Source organism: Elephas maximus, chromosome 5, assembly GCF_024166365.1.
Source record: "Elephas maximus indicus isolate mEleMax1 chromosome 5, mEleMax1 primary haplotype, whole genome shotgun sequence".
Lineage (NCBI taxonomy): Eukaryota > Metazoa > Chordata > Mammalia > Proboscidea > Elephantidae > Elephas > Elephas maximus.
In genome coordinates this window covers 164,102,393-164,123,282 of record NC_064823.1, presented here as the reverse complement: position 1 = coordinate 164,123,282, position 20,890 = coordinate 164,102,393, and the positions used below count along the sequence as shown (strand labels likewise).

The 20,890-nt window shown below is 50.0% G+C and overlaps 1 protein-coding gene across 6 annotated transcripts in view; it reads right to left on the bottom strand.

Moving 5' to 3' along the window:
* AFAP1 (actin filament associated protein 1) overlaps positions 1–20,890 on the bottom strand; it is a 198,420-nt gene that overhangs the window by 100,259 nt on the left and 77,271 nt on the right. For all 6 annotated transcript variants that reach the window (XM_049886706.1, XM_049886703.1, XM_049886700.1 and 3 more), the window contains exons 4-6: positions 13,676–13,784; positions 3,441–3,652; positions 5–184 (exon numbers count right to left, since the gene is read on the bottom strand). In XM_049886706.1, coding sequence (XP_049742663.1) covers positions 5–184; positions 3,441–3,652; positions 13,676–13,784 — 501 coding nt within the window. The remainder of the gene's footprint in view (positions 1–4; positions 185–3,440; positions 3,653–13,675; positions 13,785–20,890) is intronic.

The following is a 20,890-nucleotide window of genomic DNA, read 5'->3' as shown; positions in this document are numbered from 1 at the left end:
TCACCTTCAGCCACTGATCGGCCTGCTCCTTGCTCTGGACGGCGAGGACCAGGGGGTCCGTCCCTTGCTGGGTGATCTTCAGCTCGTGCTTCTTCTTCTTGCTGTCCTTCGGCATGTAGGTGACACTACACCCCTGGAGGGGGAGCTCCATCTGCGGCTGCTGGTCCTTGGAGCTTTTGTAGCACTGCGGGTGACACCACACATCAGTGGACTAGAGAGTGATTTCATCAGAACGTTACAACACAAACATTGATTAAGCTCCGGCATCAGGACAACTTGAGTATCGGCAAGGCAAATGCGGGTCTAACTGAACAGTGGAAATGTTCAGTAATTGGAAAACGAATAAACCAAGAAAACGAACCCATTGCCGTCGAGCCGATTAAGATAAGTATCCCATCTACAAAGCACAGTGCCTAGCAACGTTTTACGTCCATGTACATGAAGACACACTGACTCTCAATTCAGTAAATAGTTACAGGGCCTCTATCACGTGAGTCAGCAGCAAACAGCAAGTCCCTACCCTCCTGGCGCTTCTGTTACACGAATACGTTTTGTTACGTTTGTTGATATGACACAGCCCTGATGCAGGGAGACAGTATAATAGTTTGGATACTTCGTCTCTGATTCTGTCTATCTGTAACCCCTACCACTCACTACCTGCTCACTTCATCTGTTTCCTTTCTGGAAGATGGAGGAGTAATTTTATTAAGAGCATAATTGTCAATACACAACGTACAAAACCAAAAAACCAAACCAAACCCATTGCCATCAAGTCGATTCTGACTCATTGCGACCCTATAGGACAGAGTAGAACCACCCTATAGTGTTTCCAAGGAGCAGCTGGTAGACTCGAACTGCCCAACTTTTGGTTAGCAGCCAAGCTCTTAACCACTGCACCTTCAGGGCGCCACAATGTACAAAGAGGTTTCCAAAAGGTTTGCTTTCTAGTTGAGCAGAGTCTAAAACGGAACCGCCCCACAGACCTTCACGCTAGAAATTTCAGTTGGTAAAGTCAGGACCGAGAGTTAGGTATTTTGTTCTTACTGAATCTCAGTCGGTAAAATTTAGAATCAAACCTTTGACAAAGTTTCACCCACTTTTTTTTAATTTTCTAACTTGGGACCCAAAGCATACCTCTTCATGGAAATATACAGTCTACGAATTTAGACAGCTGGGTCCCAGCTCTGCTACTAATTAAAAAAAAAAACAACCAGTGCTGTCGTACTTGGGGTAAATTTGCAGGTTGGGAAGCAGGTTCAGAGTGGGCAAGTCACCTGCTTAGTCAAGACAATGCGAGAAGCAGCAGCCCCAGGACTCCAGCCCAGAGCTGCGAAGGGTTCAGAGAGCCTGCGCTGCTCTCGCTAAACCATTCATGGGTGAAGGAACAGATGCCTGTGTTTAGAAACGGCTTCTAGGATCCTTCCTATTTTACAGTTTACATTTAGAAAAAATATCTATATATCTATCTCTATATTTTTTTTTATTCAACTAATGGCTGCCCTATCTAAAAAGAAGAGAAAAAAACATCAACACCAAGAACCCTTAGATTGCTAGGGGTGGTTATCAGATGGTCCACATTTTGATCAAGTACAAAAAAAAGGTGGAAAGGACACCAATTAACACCTCAGTGAAGGAGGCAAGAAGGGAATCCTACAGCTCTTGCTCTTCCTCAAGTCAATACCTGGAGCAGACAGGCTCTCTGCAACGGGACAGACCACCCGGAGATGCCTGAAGACCCATCTCCAGGGAAAATAGAACAAACAAGTCACGGTGGCCCCACCTGTGTCCGAGTAGAAAGCGCTCAGCTGCTCCCCGAGGGAGGGCCGGAGCCTCAAGTCCACCCAGAGGTGCCTTGAGAGAAAGGCCTGGCCACCTACTCCCCCGCTGAACCACCGAACAGCCTGTGGAGCACAGCTCTGCTCTGGGGGGCTCCCATGGGTCGGGATCCGGTCAGTGGCAACTGCTTGGTTTTTCAGTTTTGTTTAAACTTGGGGAGCGCTTGCTTTCATCACTTCTAATCTTTTTTTAAGTGTCAGCAGGGATAATTCGGGCAGCTGGAATCCTAGGTCCCCTTTGAGCATCATAATAAAAATAACGACCTTTAATTCTGCACTTCATCCATGACAGCCGCCACGTGGCTTCCCATCGATTTCTTATTCAACATTTACAGCTACTGCTGGGGGGTGGGGGTATCACTACCCAGGGGAGCTGATGGGGATCAAACAAAGGGGAGAGCAGGGGAGGGGGAAAGGCGGGGAGGAAGACAACAACAGGGCTGAGGGGAGGAGGGCGGGGAGAGGGGACAGGAAACTGGTCCCTCCCTCGGCAGAATCCCGGGGCTGCCGTGAGCTCTAATCCAGAGCTGATGGTGTGTTTTTATAACGTTTATGTAATCCACATGGTACAGCCATTAGGTCAGGCTGTAAATAATGTACGCGTTAATCTTCTTCTCTCTCTCTCTTTTTTTTTTTTTTTTCATTTCTTTATATAAATCCCCATGGCATCGTTTTGGGAACATTTTAAATTTGGGAGAAATGGAGAACACACGTGGCAAAAACATGTACACACTTTTAAAAAATGGAACACAAGCATTAATTAGCAATGTACACTGTCCCAAGGATCCACTAACTTATGACGCCCAGGAATTCACAGTCCGTAAAGTAAATCAACCATGATTTCTAAAGCTGGGACAGAAGGAAGAGGGTGAGGGTGGGAGGGAGGGGGAGGGAGGAAGGGAGAGAGGGAGGGAGGGAGGGAGGGAGGGTGGGTGGGTGGGAGGGAGGAAAGAAGGGAGGGGAGAGGGAAGGAGGGAGAGGGTGCAAGAGAGGGAGGGAGGGAAGAAAGGAGGGAGGTAGGGAGGAAGGAACGAAGGACGGAAGGACAGAAGGAAAGGAAGGGAAACGAACAGGGAGGAAGGAGGGAGCCTATGTCTCCTGTCTCTGCTTCTCTGTTACTGACTCTATCTTCCTGTTTTGCCTCTTGGGTTAAAGAAAAAAAAACCAGGCCTCTAACTTTCACAGAGTTTCCTTCCCAGCCACTCTCCCTCCAAGCCTGTGAGACCCCTACACCCCAGCTCATGACCGACTTTGAGGAATCCACTGACTCACTAGAAGGTGGAAGTGTACCCCACAGCCCCTGACAAGTTAGATCAGCCTGCATTTCCAGGGACACGCTGCCCGGAATAGGGGTCACTTTGTCCTGGGTCGTCCTGGGCTTGTGCTGGGAGCCAGGCCCTGCCACGGTGCTGCTGCCAACCTTGGGCCATGCAGGCGCTCCACGCCAAACCTGGCAGCATCAGCAGCGTTTGCTCCGGCTTCTGAGTCCTGGCCTGGGCCAGGTGACAGCCCTGCCTCCTCAACGAGGAAGGTATCAACTGGGACAAACCCCGGCGTTTTAGATGGCAAGCCTGACCTCACCCGATCGGACACAAAACGCTTTACCAGCAGCTTGGTGTCTTTGATGACGCACAGCAGCTTGGTCCACTGGCCGAAGCGCTTTTTCCGCAGCAAGAAGGCGCAGATTTTGGCATCCTTCACAAGATCCATGGAGGCCTCCTCCGAAGGCCACTGGTGGCGCGTTTTCTTCCCCTTTCCATCTTCCTCCTCCTCGTCATAGGACTCGTAAGAGCTGCTCATTGCATCTGAGTCATAATCTTTCAAAGACAAACAAATAAGTCAACGTCAAAGGACCCAGTGACAACATCATATCTGGAACCCTACCTACGGGCTCAAACGCACATTATTGTGTTTTTAATAACCAAATGCAGAACATCGTCTCATATAGTGCTGGAAGATGAGCCCCCCGGTTGGAAGGCACTCAAAATGCCCAGTGGCCACAGCGGCGGCCTCTAGCACCCCGACGATCATGAAGATGGCGCGGGACCGGGCAGTGCTTTGTCCTATTGTACATGGGGGCACCATGAGTCAGGGTCAACTGGACAGCAAATAACAATACGCAAGTAACTTCATGAGGAAGGGGCTTTTCCATTTGGTGTACTAAGGAAAATTTATTATTAAAAAGAAGAAAAACAAACTCAAAGATTTGGGCAGTGGAAACTCAACTAAAAGTCTTCAACAAAAGTGACTAAGGAGTCACTGGGTGGCTCGTTAAGCACTGGACCACTAGCCCAAAGGCTGGCGGTTCGAGCCCACCCAGAAGTGCCTCGGGAGACAGGCCTGGCACTCTGCTTCCAAAAAGTCACAGCCTTGAAAACCGTATGGAGCAGTTCTGCTCTGCACACGTGGGGTCGCCACGAGTCGGAATCCGCCCCCCAGCAACTAAAACTACGATAGCAATGAGAGGTGACTCCCTCAGGCTAGATTACGTTATAGAAAGTGGTTACGTTATATGACATGACGTTACATCCACGGGGTAGGGTTCCAGCACAGATTTGGGGGGAACACAATTCAGTCCATGACAGTGGCCAAAACTCAGCCCTTGAAAACCCTGTGGAGCGCAGCTCTGCTCTGCACACGTGGGGTCGCCATGAGTCGGAATCCACTCCGCAGCGAGCAACAACAACAAAAAAAACCACTGCCGTCGCGTCGATTCCGACTCGTATCGACCCTATAGGACAGAGCAGAACTGCCCCATAGAGTTTCCAAGGAGCAGCTGGTGGGTTTGAACTGCCGACCTTTTGGTTAGCAGTCGTGGCACTTACCCACTGTGCCACCAGACAACAAAAAGTGACTAAGAATTTGCCTTTGGAAACACATCTCATCATTCGTTCTGACACCGTACCGTTGAGTCCTCCTGACGGTCTTGTGGGTAAAAGCTGTCCTTATTCTCCAGTTCATTCAATCAGATGGGACCCTTCCCCATGAAGGCCCCTTACCTGCGCACATCCACCCCTTCATGTTCAAGTTCTTTCAGGGCCACCATATCCTCCTCCCCCCCCACCCGGTATCACCGCCTCAAAGACCCAACCTCACACTCGAGAGCCCACCCCAGGCCCTTCTGCTCAGGCCCCTCCACGGAGCTCTCAGGTAAGCCCTCTTTCTGCAGCCCTGACCTCGTTCTGCTCTACATGAATGCTTACAGTGCATGGTTTCCTGTTTCCTAAATCTATCCCACTCTCTCTTACCTCCGGGAGTCCCTGCTGGTGCAAACAGTTAAGTGTTCAACTACTAGCTGAAAGGTGAGCTGTTCAAACCCATCCCAGAGGCTCCTAGGATGACAGGCCTGGAGATCTGCTTTTGAAAGGACACAGCCTTGAAAACCCAATAGGGTAGTTCTACTCCGCACCCAAGGGTCACCGCGAGTCCAAATCCACCCAACAGCAGCTAACAACAATGACGACTCTCACCTCCAGGTCTTTGCATGTTCTGTCCCCTCTCCCTGGTGTCCTGTTCCTCCCACTCACCACCCTGCCTCTGCCTGGATTAATGCTTCTCGTCTTTCCCAGTTTCCCCTACTGGCACCTCCTCCAGGAAGCCCTCTCTGATTCACCAAGGCTGAGCTAAACACCCCTCCTCTCTGCTTCTCAACACGAGACTCAGCACATTGTATTGTAACCGCTGTTTAGTGGTCCGGCTCCCGCATTGGGGTGCAAGCTCACTGAGGTGGGGGAGCTACCTTGTTCACTGTGACACCCCAGCATCTGACACAGTACCTGGCCCAAGGGAAGAACGGTCATGTGAACTGAAATCAAGCTGGCAACATACTCTGAAGGGTGTCTGGCACATTTAATGTGTTTCATCAGTGTCAGTGACCGTCATTAACACTGGATTATAAACCCCTGAGGTGGCATCTGACTCATCCCTGCCCTCCATCCCAACCCCTAGAAGCACCTGGAACAAATTAGCTTTTCAGAAAATGTTCAACGAATGAACGCACTAACGATGAATGGGCAGTAAGTAAAGAGAAGCAATGGCTAGAGCAGTCGTTGTACAGTTAGGCAGAAATACCCGGCCTTATGGTGACCAAAATGGATGTTTTTTGCTCACTGAACTGGAATATAATCTGTACTCAGTAGTCAGAAGTAGGGGCTCCAGTCTGTCCCCCACTTCCTCATTTCTCTCCAGCTCTTCCTCCTGGCGGCTGGTCCTACCAGATCCGGGGCAACACCTGCCACTCACTCCTTCACCAGCACCCACAGCTGGCCAGGGTCCCGGTCCCACAACACGTTCTTCATTCCATGGCGCACATATGGTCCTACGTCTCTGATAAAGCCACAGCTGACATGGCGTTCAACGCAGCTGTCCCAAAGTTCACTGCAGACTAAAGGCCGGTGTCTTAGTTTCCTGGTTTTCTAACAGTAATAACCACGAGTGGTTGGCTTTAACGAACAGAAATTCAGTTTCTCGTAATTTAGGAGATCCAGGGGCAGTCTCTTCAGGGCTCTGGGGGAAGAGCCTTGCCTCAGTTTCTGTAGCCCTGGGTCCTCGTTCCCTGGCGATCCTCACATGGCGTGTCTTCCCCAGCTGTCTCCATGTATAATCTGCTCTTTCCATACCTCAAAAGTGATTAGATTTACTCTGCTGATGAGAATGCAAAATGGTACAACTTTAGAAAACAATATGGCGCCTCCTCAAAAAGCTAGAAATAGAAATATCGTATGATCCAGCAATCCCACTCCTAGGAATAAATCCTAGAGAAATAAGAGTCGTCATGTGAATAGACGTATGAACACACATGTTCATTGCAGTATTGTTCACAACAGCAAAAAGATGGAAACAACCTAAGTGCCCATCAACGGATGAGTGGATAAACGAACTGTGGCACAGACACGCAATGGAGTACCACACGACAATAAACAGCAATGGCGAATCTGTGAAACCTCTCACAACACCGGGGCATCTGGAGGGCATTATGCTGAGTGAAATAAGTCAGTCCCAAAGGACAAACACTGTACGCGACCACTGTCATAAGACCTCAAGAAAAGGTTTACACTCATAAAAAAGCAATCTTGGATGGTTATGAGGGAGGGGAGGGAGGAGGTCAAAACACTAACCAGACAACAGACAAGTGGTGACTTTGGTGAAGGGGAGGACAGTACACAGTTCTGGGGAAGTCAGCATAACCTGACCAGGGAAAAGGAAGCCACTGAGAGAGAGGAAAACTGGACAAATGGAAACAGGTAAACCAGGGGGTGGGGGTGGGGAGGCATGCTGACACATTGCAGGGATTGCAACCAGTGTTATGAAAACATTTGTGTATAAATTTTTTGAATGGGAAATCTAATACGCTCTGTGAACTTTCACCTAAAGCAAATAAAATATATATTTTTTTAAAAAGCGACTAGATTTAAGACACACCCTACACTGACGTGACCTCATTAACAAAAACAAAGGAAGCCCTATTCCCGAAAGTGTTACACCCACAGGTACCGGGGTCAGGATTCCGATATTCGGCCCACCACAGCTGGCTAACCCTGGGCTGAGCTGAGAGGCCGACCAGGCCACGGCTGTCCAAGGAGACGCAGCTGGATCGGAGAGGACGGCCCGCAGGCCAAAGCCGGGGCTGCAACAGCACGTCTTTGTTCAAGAAGCCACGCTCCGGGGCCCCGCTGACTCACTGCTCCCCAAGCTTGGCTCTTCCGGGACTCTTCTGGGACTCATTGAACAAAAGCTGCTCAGCAGACACACAGCCCCACTGAGGAACGGGATGCCACGCATCTGTGACATGGAGCTGCTCACACAGAACGTTGCCAAGGCCAAAGACAGGAAAAATGAATTACTCTTAATTTCCTCTTGTTGTGAGCTGCTGTCGAGTCAGCCCCGACTCATGGCGACCCCGAGCCCAGTGGAACAAAACGCTGCCCAGCCCTGGGCCATCCCCAAGATGGTTGTGGATTGAACTGTAAAGACCCACAGGTTCTCGCTGGCTGATTTTCAGAAGTAGGTGACCAGGCCTTTCTTCCTAGTCTGTCTTAGTCTGGAAGCTCCACTGGAACCTGTCCAGCAACGCGCTGCCTCCTCCGACAGATGGGTGGTGGCTGCGAGTGAGGTGCACTGGCCAGGAATCGAACCCACGTCTGCCACATGGAAGGTGAGAATTCTACCACTGAGCCACCAGTGCCCCTACTAGCTCCTAGGCCCTAAAAGTATGCTGGGGGGGGCAGGTGGGAGGGAAGACAGAGCCAAGTGCCTCACATTTTGGGAAATACCCTCATCAAAAATGTTTTTTCTTTACTTGTTGCCATTACAAAGTTATCTAATGATTACTTTGTATCAAGTCATTTGATTTTACATGTTTTCTAATTGATCTACTATTTTCTTAAATCATTGAGACTTAGAAATTACCTGAATGCATTTCCCCAAGTAGTTCAGTAGTTCTTAATCGGAAGAGAAACTAAAACATAGACATTACAGATTTCCAAAAATTGTTATTTCATAAACTCTGTTATAGATTGAAATACGGTGCCCCCAAAGATATGCTGAAGTCCTGACCCCAGTACCTGTGAATGTGACCCTGTCTGGAAATAGGCTCTGTGAACATGTTATCAGTTAGGTTCACATGAGGTCACACTGGAGCAGGCTGGGTCCTAATCCTACATGACTGTATCCCTATAAATGAGAAGAGGCACAGAGACGGAGACAGAGGAAGGAGCCATGTGACCCCGCAACTGCAGCCCAGGAACACCAGGAGCCACCAGGAGCCAGGAGAGAGGCAGGAGCAGTCTCCCTCAGAGCCTCAGAAGGAGCCAACACAGCCGACACCCTGGTCTCGGACCCCCAGCCTCCAGGCTGTGAGAGGATACATTTCTGTTCTTCTAAGTCACCCAGTGTAGGGTATTGTTACAGCCACCCCAGGAAACCAGTGGAGCCCCCTTACAGAACCACCTTTCTCTCTCCTTGGGCACCCAATACCGACAGAGCTTTCTGTGTGCCAGGGCTGCTCAGGGTGCCGGAAAATCTGTGCCCTTATCTCCTCCTCACATTCAGAAAAAAGATGCCCCAGGGATACTTCCTATAACGACCTCCTTCAGACAATCCTATAGATTCCGCTGGCTGACAAGGCTGTGCTTGTTCAGTGCCAGGGGAAAGAAGGGCCAGAAAGTGCAAGGTCCCTGGCAGAGGAGTTTCCAGGTCAGGTCAAAATAACGTGGGGATGAAGAAGAGCATGTTCGCGAGAAGTCAGGCGAGACGAAATAGCACAGGGTGGAACGGGAAAGTCAGGGAAGCTGCCGTTAGAGTCGGCAATCGCTCTTTTACTTCCCCTTTTACCTACATTTTATAAGAAGGTGTTACGGACTGAATTGTGTCCCCCAAAACTACGTGTTGGAATTCTGACCCCCCATACCTGTAGCTGCGATCCCATTCAGGAACAGGGCTTTTTTCATCGTGTTAATGCCGTCATATCAGTGTTGTTGTCGTTGTTAGGTGCCATGGGCTCGATTCTAACTCAGTCACAACAAAAGGAAACACTGCCCGGTCCTGCGCCATCCTTGCAGTAGTTTCTGTGTTTAAAGCCATTGTCGCAGCCACTGTGTCGATCCGTCTCATTGAGGGTCTTCCTCTTTTCCGCTGACCCTGTACTTTGCCAAGCGTGGTGTCCTTCTCCCGGGACTGGACCCTCCTGACAACATGTCCAAATTAAATGAGACAAAGTCTCACCACCCTTGCTCTAAGGAGCATTCTGGCTGTACTTCTTTCAAGACAGATTTGTTCGTTCTTCTGGCAGTCCACGGTATATTCGATATTCTTTGCCAACACCACAACTCGAAGGCGTCAATTCTCCTTCCGTCTTCCTCAATCACTGTCCAGCTTTCACGTGCATACGAAGTGATTGAAAACACCATGGCTCGGGTCAGGCCCACCTCAAAGTAACATCTTTGCTCTTCAACACTTTAAAGAGGTTTTTTGCAGCAGATTTACCCAATGCAATGTGTCTTTTGATTTCTTGACTGCTGTTTCCATGGCTGTTGATTGCAGATCCAGGTAAAATGAAATCCTTGACAACTTCAATCTTTTCACATCGGTGTAGCGTGTCTTAAACCAACCCCTGCTGAGTGATTTAGAGGAAGGTCCTCAAAGAGATGGACTGACACAGCGGCTGCAATGACGGGCTCAAACATAACAACGAATGTGAGGACAGTGCGGGACCGGGCAATGCTTTGTTCTGTTGTGTACAGGGCTGCTGTGAGTCAGAAGCAAGACAATAGCACCTACCAACAAGAAGAAGAAGAAGGGAAAAGACTCCAGGGGAGTCAGGAGTCTGTTTTTTGGCAGGTACTCCCGTGATTCTTATAACCACAGGCAAGCTTTGGAAACACGCCCCTGGACCTCTGCATTGAGAAGTATGGGCCTTGGGTTCTGAGCGGGCAAAGGGAAGCTCCCTCACCCCCCGCTCTCAGGCTGCAGGCAGAGTGGCTCTCAGAACTCCTAGAAAGAAAGAAACTCCACTGGTCTGAGACTCCTGGCAACCGGGACTAGATCTTACAGCCTCCCTCCCTACCCTCCCTCCTCCCCGACCCCAAGAGTCCAGCAGAGCCCCTCCCTCCTGGCCTCCCTGCATGGAGGAGCGGCCAATTCCTAGGACAGACCCTCACTCACACATTAAGTAAAACCTGAGAAGCTGCCTGGAAGTCATATGAGAGATACACTTACATGTTAACAGAGAGAGACACAGAGAGAGGACGAGAGGAGACAGGGCGAGAGACAGAAACACAGAGACAGAGATTGCGGGGCAGCGAATACTTAATACGGCCCTTCTAGCCACAGTCTTTGTGACTCCCACACAATGCTTGGGTTGTTGTTGCTGTTGATAGATGCCATTGAGGCAGCTCCAACTCATAGTGACAGCATGTAAAACAGAACAAAACACTGCCCGGCCCTGTGCCATCCTCACAATCGTTGTTATGCTTGAGCTCATTGTTGCAGCCACTGTGTCAATCCACCTCGTTGAGGGTCTTCTTCTTTTCTGCTGACCCTGTACTCTGCCAAGCTTGATGTCCTTCTCCAGGGACTGATCCCTCCTGACAACATGTCCAATGTATGTAAGATGCAGTCTCGCCATCCTTGCCTCTAAGGAGCATTTTGGCTGCACTGGATTGGGTGGAATTATGCAAGTAAGGTGCCTGAGGCCCATCAAAGGGATTGGACAGCATAGAAAACTTTTGAGGGTGGGGCCATGCAAATAAGGCGTATGGAACCCTTGTAGGGGATTGGTCAGTTTTGCCATTCCACTAGGCTTAAAGGAAGCCAATACCACAAGTGGAAAGGGGAGACCTCACTATGATCAGAAGAACAGCCAGGAGTGGAACGTGTCCCTTGGACCTGGGGTACCTGGGTTGAGAACCTTCTAGACCTAGGTGACAGAGGGAGAAAGAGAGAGGCAGAGACAGCTGTAACAGCAGAGATGGCACAAGATGGCGAGGAGTGGTGGCAAGCACGGCAGGGTCTAGCCACAGAGAAACAGTAACAGCAGAACAAGGAGACCAGCTGAGACAGCACTGTGGGCTTTCTGGCCCATGGAGCGAGGCGGCTACAGTGGGCAAGCTGACCCACAGAGCTAGAGGCCTGAGGACCTTCAGGCTGAGGCTTATTGGCAGAGCAGAGGGACTTCGGACACTTTCTGGTGGAACTTAACAGCTTTGTAACATTTGCCCAAGCAGGGGCTGAGGGGCCGAGGGGCCAAGGGTGAGGCCTGCCTGTGGGCAGAGCTGAGAAAAGCCTGTCCTGATGGGAGAAGCAAATCCTGCCTGAGTCATTCCTGATCCTGAACTGTAACCTGTTATTTCCCTAATAAAACCCGTAACTGTGAGCATGGTCTGTGAGTGCTGTGTGGCCATTGCCATGAATTATCGAACCCAGCAGAGAAGTAGAGAGTGTCGTGGAAGGGATGGCTGGTGTCAGAACTGGTAAAAAGTTTGGAGGGTGGTGGTATGTCTGACCTCCACCCCACAGGTGACGCTGATGGTGGTTCTCTCTCCCCCTCGTGAAGTTAGATGAGGTCTGACGCCACCGTGCCATTTTTACAGACACAGAGAAGGAGAGAGAGAGGCAGAGAAAGAAAAACAGAACGGGGGGAGAGAGAGTGAGTGAGCAAGCTAGAGTGAGAGAGAGGAGAGACACAGACACAGGGAAAGAGAGAGAGGAAAGAGACAGGGAGAGAGAGGAGAGAGACAGAGAGAGCTACAGAGACATGAGCGATGAAAAAGAGAGAGAGATACAGAGACAGAGAGACAGAAAGTCGAGAGACAGAGTGAGCTAGCAAGCTAGAGACAGGGGAGAAAGAGAGACAGAGACAGAGAGACAGAGCGAGTAGAGAGAGAGCTACGAAGTCTCTAAATTACCTCCCTCAGGCTCCGTGTCGGCTCCCCATTTCCCCGTTTACTTGCACCTTTTCCTTCTCGATTTAGGGTGTCACTAACCAGATCACACTGCCAGCATCTGACTGAAATTTAAGATTTACTTCTCCCGCTTCTGGAGATGGATGGTGGTGGCCGCCCAACAAGGTGAGTGTAACGAATGTCACTGAGCTGTAAGCTCAGAAATGGTTAAAATTGGCAAGGATTCTGTTATATACTTTACCACAATTAAAAAAAAAAGATGGAGGGGGGTCTCGTGCGTAGTGTGCACCCATAAAACAGTCAAAAGCCGTTTCCCTCTCTGATGTCGCTGCCACAACAGCACCTCATTTATTCCGAGCCGGGGTGGGAGGGGTGGTGAGGAGAATCCCAATTCCCCAATTCTGACGGGACGTTTCCGAGAAGAAAACGTTATGGAGGCACTGCTGTCAAATCCACGTAGTACGTGGGATCAGAATAGATTAATGCTTAGTAGGAGTGACTGGGGCCTTCTGTAAGAAGGACCCTTATAAAGGTTAATTCATAATTCACTTTTTTAAACTGTAAATTGATATTTCATAGTTTAAGTAAACCATAAAAAAAAAGAAACACAGTTGCCCTCGAGTCCCCTCTGACTCGTGGCGACCCCATGAGCATCAGATAGAACTGCTCCACAGGGTTTCCATGGCTGTGCCTTCTCAGAGGCAAGTCTCCAGTCCTTTCGTCTGAGGTACCTCTGGGTGGGCTTGAACTGCCAACCTTTAGGTCAGTAGTCAAGCACGTAACCATTTGCTCCACCTGGGGACCATATAGTTGACTCAAAAGCCCATTAAACCGGATAAATTACCACTTTGCGATTGATTTGGACTACTCGTTTTTTAAAGCCACCCTTTTGAGCCTCGGGTGCATCGCTTCAAAGATTTTTTTACATCTTTACATCTTTAAAGAGGGACATTACCCTTAGCCAGCAATTGCTTCGTGGTGACTTGACCTGAGCCGTGGCCCTGAAGGCACACGCCCGCTGTGCTGAGTCTACAGGTAACGGGCACAGCACAAGGCCAGGCGTGTCACCAGCAGCCCAGCCAGCATCATCTTAATTTCTGGTGATTTTTGCTGTTGTTGAATTAATGAAGATAAGATCCATCCTAGTACTTGTAAGGTACTTTAGACTTATCAATGGGAGAAAGGCCTGGTGATCTAATGCCAAACAATCGGCCACTGAAAACCCTGCAGAGTACAGTTCTACTGACACACATGGGGTCGCCATGAGTTGGGTCATCTCTATGGCCCTTGGTTTGGTTTTTCGTTGATTTTAGACTTTTCCAAACCTTTCTGTCTTTACCTCTTTGGGGTCAACATGTACTAACTTCTCATCTCCACAGCATTTTTTTAATGCCTCATTTCCCCGTACGCCCCGATGAGGAGTGAGGTCCCAACACTCACTTGACGTGATGTATTCTGGAGCCTTCCCGGGGCTCAAGGGCACAGCTTCCTCATAATAGTCTTCAGGGAGAGAGGAGGTGGGTAACGGTGGCGGCCCACTGTCGGGAGGCTGAGGAAGGCAAGAGGAAAGGGGGACAACAACACAGACGTGAGTGTCAACGTTAGAAGTGTGTCCTCTAGTTCCAGTGAATGAATGACTATAAAGCAAACTGGGAAGATGTGTGTCACAGAGCCCTGGTGGCACAATGGTTAAGAGCTCGGCTGTTAACCAAAAGGTCAGTAGTTCAAATCCATCAGCTGGTCCCTTGCAAACCCTTTGGGGCAGTTCTGCTCTGTACTGTAGGGTCACTATGAGTCGGAATCAACTCGACGGCAACTGCTTTGGTGTCGGTTTGGTATGTCACAGAGTGGGAGTCCCTGGGTGATGCAAACGGATTACGCATTTGGCTGCTAACTGAAAGGCTGAAGGTTCAAGCCCACCCAGAGCCACCTCAGAAGAAAAACCTGATGATCTAAGATGATCTGCCTCCCAAAAAATCAGCCCCTGAGCCCTACGGAGCACAGCTCTACTCTGCACACACGGGGTCACCATGAGTCAGGGTCAGCTCAACAGCCAGTTGGTTTTTGGTTTCATGTCACGGAACAGAGGCCCCAACTTAAAAATCTACCAAGTCAAGTTTCCAAGTGGAATTATGTTCCAAGAAATCAAAGGGTTTCTTCTTCATTTAAGCTCTCTGTAATTGTACGGTGAGACCCCACCACTTCCCATGGCACTCAGCTCCCGCATCCAAGGGGACCTCAATCAACCGCTCCTCGCTCCCACCAGATGAAGGGGGATAACACGCTCACTCGCGGTCACCCTACAGTGTTCCTTCAGACGCTGACACAGTGGTCTTCTCCCACCCCCATCTTACTCCCTGGACTAGAAAACCTAAGCCCTTTGCGCTCCTGTCACTGAGCTGGCTTCCCAGACCACTGTGATTCCGTGGAATTCTTCGGTCGGACCCTGTCTCGATCCTGCATATCTTCCCGAAGGGGCAGAGCCTGACCAGGAGCCTGACGCTCCTCACCCAGCATCAGGCCGAGTGTGCAGGGTGTCCACTCCCACATTGCAATCACTTACTTGTTGTTTGGGGAAAAAGGTTGTTTGGTTCACTGTGTGTCTTGGATTCACGAAATGAACAGGTGCTCACTTAGCACACAGAAGTGGTCAAGCTAGTCACGTCCTGGGAAACCGTAAGGAATCGTTGCACCTTGAGAAATGCTAATGAAACAGCACTGGTCAGACCCCTTTCTGAGGACCACAGACAATGCAAAGATAGGGGAGGCCAGGGGTGTACTCTCTTCATGGGTGAAACTTCGGAACAGATACTTCCAAATCCAGGAGCCCTGGTAGCACAACAGTGAAGCACTAGGCTGCTAATCAAAAGGTCAGCAGTTCTAACCCACCCAGTGGCTCTGTGGGAGAAAGGCCTGGCAGTCTGCTCCCGTAGAGGTTACAGCCTAGAAAACTCTATGGGGCAGTTCTACTGTGTCACATGGGGTTGCTGTGGTACAAAACAGACTCAACAGCACCCAACAACAACTCCCAAACCCTATTGGCAGTAGTGTACTTGCTACAACCTTCTAACACACATGCCTTACATTCCATAATTGCACTTCTACAAATATATGCCAAGAAGGTCAACTGGTCACCTGAGCAAAAATGTATGTTGTTGTTGTTGGGCAAAAATGTGTGCCACCAAGTTGATTGTGACTGATATTGACCCCACGGGACAGAGGAGAACTGCTCCATAAGGTTTCCTTGGCTGTAATAATCTTTACAGGAGCAGATCGCCAGCTCTTTTCACTTTTGGAGCAGCTGGGTGAGTTTAAACTGCCAATCTTTTGGTTAGCAGCTCAGTGCTTAACTAGTGCACCACCAGGACTCCTTAAAAAAATGTATAAAGATGCTCAATGAAAGTTTAGCAAAATCTAGAAACAATTTAAATGTCCACTGAGAGAAGAACACTTAAATATACTGATATATGGACATGCAGATATTTAAATGGGTAATGCATATCTATAGTTGTTTACTTGAAAAACCTCTACTAGATGCTACTGAATTAAAAAAAAATGGAGTTCTAGAACCTTCTGTCTATAAAATGTGTGTGGTTCTGCTTGTTACAGTTGTTGTTAGGTGTCATCAAGTCAGTTCAGATCCTACGTACAACAGAATGAAACACTGCCCGGTCCTGCACCACCCTCACAATCGTTGCTATGTTTGAGCTCACTGTAGCCACTGTGTCAATCCGTCTTCTTGAGTGCCTTCTTCTTTTTCACTGGCCCTCTATTTTACCAAGCATGATGTCTTTCTCCATGGACTGGGCCCTCCTGATAACATGTCCAAAGTCAGTGTCACGGATTGAATTGTGTCCCCAGAAAATATCTGTCAACTTAGCTAGGCCATGATTCCCAGTATTGTGTGGTTGGCCTCCATTTTGTCATCTGATGTGATTTTCCTGGGTTGTAAATCCTGCCTCTATAACGTTAATGAGGCAGAATTAGAGGCAGTTAAATTAATGAGGCAGGACTCAATCTACAAGATTAGGTTGTGTTTTAAGTCAATCTCTTTTGAGATATAAAAGAGAGAAGTGAGCAGAGAGACAGGGGACCTCATATAGCCAAGAAACAAGAGCCAGGAGAAGAGTGCGTCCTTTGGACCCGGGGCCCCTGGGCTGAGAAGCTCCTAGATGGGGAAAAGATTGACAATAAGGACCTTCCCCAAGAGCCGACAGAGAGAGAAAGTCTTCCCCGGAGCTGGCCCCTGAATTCAGACTTCTAGCCTCCTAGACTGTGAGAGAATAAATTTCTCTTTGTTAAAGCCATTCACTTGTGGTATTTCTGTTATAGCAGCACTGGATAACCCAGACAGAATGTGGTACCAAGACAGTGGGGTGTCGCTCTAACAAAACCAAAAAAAAGCCAAGCTCCCTGCCATCAAGTCGATTCCAACTCATAGCGACACTATAGGACAGAGCAGAACTGCCCCACAAAGCTTCCAGGGAGCACCTGGTGGATCCTAACTGCTGACCTTTTGGTGAGCAGACGTAGCTCTTAACCACCATGCCAGCTGCTCTAACAGATACCTACAACGTGGAAGTGGCTTTGAAACCGTGAATGGGTAAGGGCTGGAAGGGTTTTAAAGTGCCTAACAGTAAAAGCCTAGATCGCCTTGAAAAGACTGTTGGTGGAATTATGGATGTCGGAGACAGTTCCGGCGAGGACTCAGAAGGAAGTGAGGGGGCTGCTACACTGGAGACAGTGCGGACAATGAGAAGCAGCAGCAGCAGAACCAGGAGAGCGGCGCGAGGCAGCGCTGGAGCCGGCCCATGGAGCAACACAGCTGAGTGTCTTTGGCAGGAGGCTTCCTGGCAGAGTGGGGTGCCTCCAGGCACTTACCGATGGAGCCAACGAGCTTTGGAACACTTGCCTGTGCCGGGCAGATGCGGGCAGTGAGGCTCAAGGGGCCAAGAGGCCAAGGAACCAGGAGGCAGAAGCTGAAGAGACAGGTGACACAGAAAGCAGAGCTGCCTCTGTCTCAAAGGGCGGAGCCGCCACCCAGATGGACTAGGAGAGTGAGGCCACCCAGATGGACTAGGAGAGTGAGGCCACTCAGATGGACTAGGAGAGTGAGGCCACCCAGATGGACTAGGAGAGTGAGGCCACTCAGATGGACTAGGAGAGTGAGGCCACTCAGATGGACTAGGAGAGTGAGGCCACTCAGATGGACTAGGAGAGTGAGGCCACTCAGATGGACTAGGAGAGTGAGGTCACCCAGATGGACTAGGAGAAGGAGGCCACCCAGATGGACTAGGAGAGTGAGGCCACCCAGATGGACTAGGAGAGTGAGGCCACCCAGATGGACTAGGAGAGTGAGGCCACCCAGATGGACTAGGAGAGTGAGGCCACCCAGATGGACTAGGAGAAGGAGGCCACTCAGATGGACTAGGAGAGTGAGGCCACTCAGATGGACTAGGAGAAGGAGGCCACCCAGATGGACTAGGAGAGTGAGGCCACCCAGATGGACTAGGAGAGTGAGGCCACCCAGATGGACTAGGAGAGTGAGGCCACCCAGATGGACTAGGAGAAGGAGGCCACTCAGATGGACTAGGAGAGTGAGGCCACTCAGATGGACTAGGAGAAGGAGGCCACCCAGATGGACTAGGAGAGTGAGGCCACCCAGATGGACTAGGAGAGTGAGGCCACCCAGATGGACTAGGAGAGTGAGGCCACCCAGATGGACTAGGAGAGTGAGGCCACCCAGATGGACTAGGAGAAGGAGGCCACTCAGATGGACTAGGAGAGTGAGGCCACCCAGATGGACTAGGAGAAGGAGGCCACTCAGATGGACTAGGAGAGTGAGGCCACCCAGATGGACTAGGAGAAGGAGGCCACTCAGATGGACTAGGAGAGTGAGGCCACTCAGATGGACTAGGAGAAGGAGGCCACTCAGATGGACTAGGAGAGTGAGGCCACTCAGATGGACTAGGAGAGTGAGGCCACCCAGATGGACTAGGAGAGTGAGGCCACCCAGATGGACTAGGAGAGTGAGGCCACCCAGATGGACTAGGAGAGTGAGGCCACCCAGATGGACTAGGAGAAGGAGGCCACTCAGATGGACTAGGAGAGTGAGGCCACCCAGATGGACTAGGAGAAGGAGGCCACTCAGATGGACTAGGAGAGTGAGGCCACTCAGATGGACTAGGAGAAGGAGGCCACTCAGATGGACTAGGAGAGTGAGGCCACTCAGATGGACTAGGAGAGTGAGGCCACCCAGATGGACTAGGAGAGTGAGGCCACCCAGATGGACTAGGAGAGTGAGGCCACCCAGATGGACTAGGAGAGTGAGGCCACCCAGATGGACTAGGAGAGTGAGGCCACCCAGATGGACTAGGAGAGTGAGGCCACTCAGATGGACTAGGAGAGTGAGGCCACCCAGATGGACTAGGAGAAGGAGGCCACTCAGATGGACTAGGAGAGTGAGGCCACTCAGATGGACTAGGAGAAGGAGGCCACTCAGATGGACTAGGAGAGTGAGGCCACTCAGATGGACTAGGAGAGTGAGGCCACCCAGATGGACTAGGAGAGTGAGGCCACCCAGATGGACTAGGAGAGTGAGGCCACCCAGATGGACTAGGAGAGTGAGGCCACCCAGATGGACTAGGAGAGTGAGGCCACCCAGATGGACTAGGAGAGTGAGGCCACCCAGATGGACTAGGAGAGTGAGGCCACTCAGATGGACTAGGAGAGTGAGGCCACTCAGATGGACTAGGAGAGTGAGGCCACCCAGATGGACTAGGAGAAGGAGGCCACCCAAATTCGAGCGAGCAGATGGACTAGGAGAAGGAGGCCACCCAAATTCGAGCGAGCAGATGGACTAGGAGAAGGAGGCCACCCAAATTCGAGAGAGCAGATGGACTAGGAGAAGGAGGCCACCCAAATTCGAGCGAGCAGATGGACTAGGAGAAGGAGGCCACCCAAATTCGAGCGAGCAGATGGACTAGGAGAAGGAGGCCACCCAAATTCGAGCGAGCAGATGGACTAGGAGAAGGAGGCCACCCAAATTCGAGCGAGCAGATGGACTAGGAGAAGGAGGCCACCCAAATTCGAGCAGGCAGATGGACTAGGAGAAGGAGGCCACCCAAATTCGAGCGAGCAGATGGACTAGGAGAAGGAGGCCACCCAAATTCGAGCAGGCAGATGGACTAGGAGAAGGAGGCCACCCAAATTCGAGCAAGCAGATGGACTAGGAGAAGGAGGCCACCCAAATTCGAGTGAGCAGATGGACTAGGAGAAGGAGGCCACCCAAATTCGAGCGAGCAGAGTTGCTGTCCAGTGGGCCTGGAGGCAGAGCTGCAGCTCAGGGCCGAGGGGCCTCCACTCAGAATCTGGAGAGCGTGGCCAATGCCTGGAGTCTGGAGGGCAGGGCCATTGTGTAAATGGTCTCAGAGAACAGAGGATTATTTTCAAGCCTTGAGAGCTAATGTAATGTGTTCTGGCGACTTGCTTGGTGACTGTTACGCCTTCTTTCCCTACTTTCTTCCATTTGTAATGGAAATGTCTACATTGTGCCTGCTCCACCATTGTTATTTGGAAGCAGATAACTTGTATTCTAGATTTCACAGATGAAGAGGAATTTTTGGATTTTGGACTTGGAGTTGATTTAAGACTTTTGCTATGATAGGATGGAGTAAATGTGTTTTACATGAGGCAAGGACATGAATTTTGGAAGGCCAAAGGGTGGAATGGCATGGATTGAATTGTGTCCCCCCAAAATATATGTCAACATGGCTAGGCCATAATTCCCAGTACTGCGTGATTGTCCACCATTTTTCATCTGATGTGATTTTCCTGTGTGTTGTAAATCCCCCCTCTATGATGTCAATGAGGCAGAAGTAGAGGCAGTTACGTTAGTGAGGCAGGACTCCATCTACAAGATTAGGTTTTGTCTTGAGTCAATCTCTTTTGAGATATAAAAGAGAGAAGCAGGAAGAGAGACGTGTGGACCTCATACCTCTAAGAAAATAGTGCCAGAAGCAGAGCGTGTCTTTTGGACCTGGGGTTCCTGCACTGAGAAGCTCCTAGACCAGGGGAAGATTGGTCACAGAACTTTCCTCCAGAGCCGACAGAGAGAGAAAGCCCTCCGCTGGAGCTGGCGCCCTGAGTGGGGACTTCTAGCCCCTTGGACTGTGTGGGAATAAACCTCTGACTGTTGAAGCCATCAGCTTGTGGTCTTTCTGTTACAGCAGCTCTAGATAACTAAAGCAGTACGTGAGATGCAGTCTCGCCATCCTTACTTCTAAGGAACATTCCTGCTGTACTTCTTCCAAGACAGGTTTTTTCATTCTTTTGGCAGTCCGTGGTATTCCCAATATTCTTCGCCAACACCACAATTCAAAGGCGTCAATTCTTCTTTGGTCTTCCTTATTCATTATCCAGCTTTTGAATGCATATGAGACAACTGAAAATACCATGGCCTGGGTCAGGCGCACCTTAGTCTTCAAGGTGACATCTTTGCTTTTCAACACCTTAAAGAGGTCTCTGTTTACATACGTGGAAAGGCAGAATGCCATTCACCAACATGTTAACAAATGATTGGCTGCCTCTGAGTTTTTTCCTCTTTTTTATACATCTCTGTATTGCATAGATTTTCTACACCATTGTTATGGATTG